This window comes from Electrophorus electricus, chromosome 15, assembly GCF_041902795.1.
Source record: "Electrophorus electricus isolate QZ-2024a chromosome 15, ASM4190279v1, whole genome shotgun sequence".
Classification (NCBI taxonomy): Eukaryota; Metazoa; Chordata; class Actinopteri; order Gymnotiformes; family Gymnotidae; genus Electrophorus; species Electrophorus electricus.
Genome location: NC_137511.1, coordinates 6843483 through 6848416, shown reverse-complemented (window position 1 = coordinate 6848416; position 4934 = coordinate 6843483). Strand labels below are relative to the sequence as shown.

Here is a 4934-nt window from a genome sequence, read left to right as displayed (position 1 = left end):
AACTGTCTGTCATATAGGGGTTCTCCAAGAACCATTCTTAAGTCTCCGCCACATCAATCATTCCATTACCAGAGACAGACCTGTGGGAATCCATTACGTCTTGCATGAAAGGAAGAAGGTTGGACTTTTGCTGAGTAACTGGACTGATAGAGCTTCTGTCTGTACAGTGATGGAAAATTACTGGGCCTACCAGGCTTGGCAAATGACAACCTGCACTCTGTCACAAAGAAGGTAGTAAATTAGACTGCTGAACAAGCTTATTTGGTTTTGGTGAAACTCCTTGCATTATTACTTTGTTCCCAGCAGGAAGCCTTGACCGTTCTTAAATCTTGTGAGAATCCAAAACGTATTCCCATAAGCTTTAGATTTGCATATTGACAAAAAATTTTTTGCTAGCTTTCAGCAGATGGCACTCTAAACATTTTAATGGATGTTGTCCCAGTGGCCGGACAGTGATTACATTTGGTTTTAATCTAAAAAAAATCTGCTCACTTAATTTATGTAATTCAGTTCAAAGTTATAATTCGTACTTCAGCCTAGGAAAAATGCAAACTGACCAGAGAAAGAATGTATTATGATATTACTATAAGCCTATCTGCCATAACATTTAGTTTTTTTTATACAATTAGCAAAGACCTAGCAGAAACATGAAGCCAGACACCCCAAACAACAAAAACTATGCTACTTTTGTGGCATACTATGCACGGTTACGCTTTCATTTTTTATTGCTGTGCTGTCTGGCATAATACCCTCTCCCACAGCTGTGGTATATCCTAACAAACATGGGCCTGCAGTGACAAGGGTGACCAAGGGTAGGTGGGTTGCACTGCAGCCTGCATAATGCACTGACTATGCATAAAACACATAGCTGTCTACAAGTTCAACATGAAATTGTTTAATATATGTTCATTTTAAAATAAAGACGACATTGGCAATACAATAACAATTTATGGGCAATCTTATGTTAGCCAAAAATAAATAACAATATAGTAAATATAACCTTTACAATGAACCATTTCAGAGTGAAAAGCTTTAATTTTAATACCATAAACATGTCCATTAATTTACAAATGCCTCATTTGTATTTTTATTTTGTTTAATATTTACATATATTTTAGGTTCTTTCATACATTCATTTAAAACATTAAAGGTTACTTTGAAAAAAAAAATTGGGAACTGCAATCATGTACATAACTCATATGGCAGATACTGTGCTGAAGCATTAAACTTGAAAGGTGAAATACAAAATGTTTTACTGGAAACTGTACTTATCCTCTTGGCAATTTAATATCAAAGATATTTGTCTGTGGCTTGATAACAGGCACACGCAACACTGTCGCAGCACAGTTAGGTTCACTTTCAGTTAGGTTCACTTTCATATTGAGTCCCTTAGTTCCATATAGTTTTATTGTTTTATAGTTTTATTGAATGTAGTGGAAGATGTTCTTGCCACACACACACTAATGTCCTTTCCGACTCCTTGCAAGTGTTGATAACTTTGTGTGTGCCAAGTGTTTCTCAGATTTATCACATTGTAAACTGATTTAATCTCACACACACATAGGCATATTAAAGACAGGCACCCTGGTATTTTCAGTGGTCATCTTGTCACCTGAAAGCGCATTTCTGCTATCCTCAAAGGTAAGTTGATGATTCATTTCACGGAAAGTGCATAAGTTCACTTGTCCTCTTTTTGTTTCTTCTCAGTCAGCTTTTCTATTTGTTTCTCTCTTCTTTGTAGTACCTCTAACCTTTTGGCATCATAACGTGCACGTTCCTGAGCTCGAATCTCTTCCACGTCTTTTAAGAACAAATGCCTTCAGGAGATAAGTCATGTTTAGTTGCAATACTGATGAAAAACGTTACAGGTTCGACAGTAAGACAAAATTGAATGCCAAGTTATTCCCAAATGTAAAATGAAGACGAATCATTAACATTTCTAATGTAAAGGTGTCCAAGCATAACATTCACGGTCGACTTTCAAGGGGGAAAAAACTAGAGCTTAACATTGAAACAGTAGCTAGCTAGCTAGCTAGCTATAGGCTTACGGCGTCATCATTTAGCTTTAGCTAGGGTTAGCTAACTTTGCAACTCAAGAGCTGTCCTGCTTATTAGAGTTACCAAAAGTAAATAAAGAGCAATACAATTTACTTTGTTTGATGATAGTAGTAATGGATGAATATTCATGCCACTGACACAGCTTAGAAGCTTAAGATAGAGAAAGTGATCTGTGCATAGTTTAATGCAGATCACCTCATCTAGCTTGTTAACTATGCTTCTAATAAAGTGGCATGAATCGTACTTTGAAAATAACCTTACCTGTTGAAAAATGCTGTGGCAAGACCTGCGATTAAGGTGCCAAAGAGAATCGGTTTCATAAAACGTTTTTTTGGCGACAATTTGTGTTGATTCATGTTGCAAGACTTCACAAGTCTTTCATTCGAAAAGGTTGGTGGGCGAAGCTACGAGTTAGCTAATTAGCTAGCTAGCTAGGTTAACTAATATGCTCTAAAAAAAAAAAACCTGACCTTCAGACCTCCAGTGTCATTTTACTAAACGACTGCATTTTTGTTATCATTTAGATGGGTTCGAAAACTATGTCGGAAAACATTTAGAATAATTCACTAAAATATCACAGCAACCTTTAAGACAATGTTTAGCTAAAACATTTACGAAAATGTCCTATTGAAATGGAACTAAGTGAATTCCTGGGAAGGTACTTTATAAGAACCGGATGTTTATCCTCACATGCGTGCACCATAAAAACATGTCAGGGAGCCAGCTAGTTGATAAGCGAGTTTGCCAAGTTATGTTGATACATTAATTTACTAGCCAGCTAGTGATCTTCGAGTTTGCAGAAGAAACTCACACAGCAAACAATCTGTTCAAGTTGTAGAATTTTTTTTCTTGGGTGCTACGCTAGCTACCGTGAGCTAGGTTAGCTAACCTGGGTAAGATAGCTAATTTCCTAGAACCTTAGTTTTGTGGACACTGCAATGTGTAGCTAGTTAGGTAAAGGTTAGTATGTAGAGTTATCCATCTAGCTAACCAGCTCGTTTATGATCATTCTGGTTTATTTGTTTTATTTTATTATTTTACATTTGTCAAACATGCTAAAGCATGTAGCATGGTTTAAAATTGCTTCAACCTTCCACCGAACGGGAAATTGGTTCTTAGCTAGTTACGGTGTTTGTAGCACAGTTTTTATTTTAAAATGTTTGTTACTCGTATTTCTCGTATCTAAAGTTAAAAAGCAAATGCTGTACATACTGCTGATAACACGTCAGGATAAAATAAAGACAGGAGACGATTCGAAAGCGTGTCCAGTGATGTGATAGTTAAAGCACATAATGTGTTTGCAGGAATGGATCGGTTCTGTACATCAGACAGGTTTGAATATTTGCAGGGGCTGGTGACAGAGTTTCAGGACACTGACAGTGAAGGTATCATCAGATGGTTCACGTTAAAAGTATTTTCTAGAAAATATGGTAATGTAGATCAAACTATTGCTTACTGTTGTTAAACAAAGTGTAAAAATATGATCTAAACATCTTTAGCTCTTCCATCTCTTCGGTCTAGAAGCTAAAGAGCAAATCTTGGCCAACCTTGCCAACTTTGCCTATGAGCCACGTAACATGGAAGCCTTACGGATGCTTCAGGTCACTGAACTCTTCCTGGACATGCTGACAGAGGACAATGAGAACTTTGTAGAGTTTGGAATTGGTCAGTATAACTGAACAAACTTTAGATATTTTACATTGTACAATGTGGCTAGTAGGGTAAAATGGTTACAGGCACAGATTTGTGTGATTTCAGTCATCATGACTCTGTCTTTTCAGGTGGACTGTGTAACCTCAGTATGGACCAGGAGTGTCGTGATCAAATTTTGCAGAGCGGAGGAATTCCTTTAGTGACAGGCTGCCTGTCGAGTCACAGAGACGAAACTGTTCTCTCTGCCATCACTACACTAATGAATCTTACCACAGCAGAATCATGCTCCCAAACAACAGATAATGCAGTGGTGCAATGCATGCTGCGTTTCTCACTTACACGGAACCCTCGACTCTCTAATCTGGCTGCTGTCTTCCTGCAGGACTACTGCTCCCAGGAACAGGTGGACAGAGCCAGGGAACTAATGCAAGGACATACCCAGTCAGTAGTTGGTATTCCACTCCCAAAAGACTAAAAGCCTTTAAATCAAGGATGTTCAGTCAGAGCAGTTTTGATTTGTGATGAATGCTGATCTGACTTAAGAGTGACAGTATGAAATCTTGGATGGTTTTAGTAGTGCTTTTTGTTCAACACTGTTATAGCAAATATCTTTTTCTATAGGCTGTTGTATTTTCAGGGTTCCAGGTAACACATGCTATTACTATAATAATGAGGTTATGATTAATATACTTTGATATACTAAAGAAACATTTTAATAATAGAATAAAAAAAAACCACTGAGATTACAAATAGAATAAAATCTAAATATTTGCCATCAAATCTAATTAAATGGTAAATAAAATAAAGCAAACAGCAACAAAAAGGTACATCATTAGAAAATAATCAAAATAAGCACAAAATTATTATAACCTTTCTTGGAAAATATGCATTTTTCCATTTGCATCCCAAAGGTCCCAAGGAAGTATTGTCAGTTGTGTTTTTATATCCAGAATGATTAGAGGAGTTTATTCATTTATTCAAGCCATCAAAAAAAAACAAGAATTGATGTTGTATAACTCTGAAGGAGGTGTAGAAATTTTGAAAAAAAAATTAAAAGCATTAATTTCAAGACCTCAAAAGGTATGAAAATCCAGAAAATAGTGATGAAAAAAGTATTTCCAGTTCCATTTGTGGTGTGTGTTTTTGCAGCATCTGTTCTGTGTTCAGGATTCTGCAATCTTAACTTTTTGTTTTCACACACATTGACAGAGTATTTAAGGAGA

The 4934-nt window shown here is 36.4% G+C and overlaps 1 protein-coding gene and 1 long non-coding RNA gene across 3 annotated transcripts; one reads left to right on the top strand and one right to left on the bottom strand.

Annotated features, from left to right (window-relative positions):
- Window positions 1-879: 879 nt before the first annotated feature.
- Window positions 880-2743, bottom strand: LOC113579408 (uncharacterized). The gene is made up of 2 exons (XR_003410868.3): window positions 2320-2743; window positions 880-1817 (listed from the first exon to the last, which is right to left on the bottom strand). It is a non-coding gene; the product is annotated as an uncharacterized LOC113579408 (long non-coding RNA).
- A 10-nt stretch (window positions 2744-2753) lies between these two features.
- armc7 (armadillo repeat containing 7) lies at window positions 2754-4274 on the top strand. Of its 2 annotated transcripts, none has more exons than XM_081697778.1 (4): window positions 2754-2951; window positions 3363-3488; window positions 3580-3723; window positions 3840-4274. In XM_081697778.1, exons 2-4 carry the CDS (start codon window positions 3365-3367, stop codon window positions 4184-4186), a joined length of 615 nt encoding a protein of 204 aa, XP_081553904.1. In that variant the 5' UTR covers window positions 2754-2951; window positions 3363-3364; the 3' UTR covers window positions 4187-4274. The 2 variants fall into 2 exon arrangements, with proteins under 2 accessions (XP_081553904.1, XP_026869126.1); XM_027013325.3 differs by having other exon boundaries at window positions 2758-2951; window positions 3363-3443.
- Window positions 4275-4934: the final 660 nt, after the last annotated feature.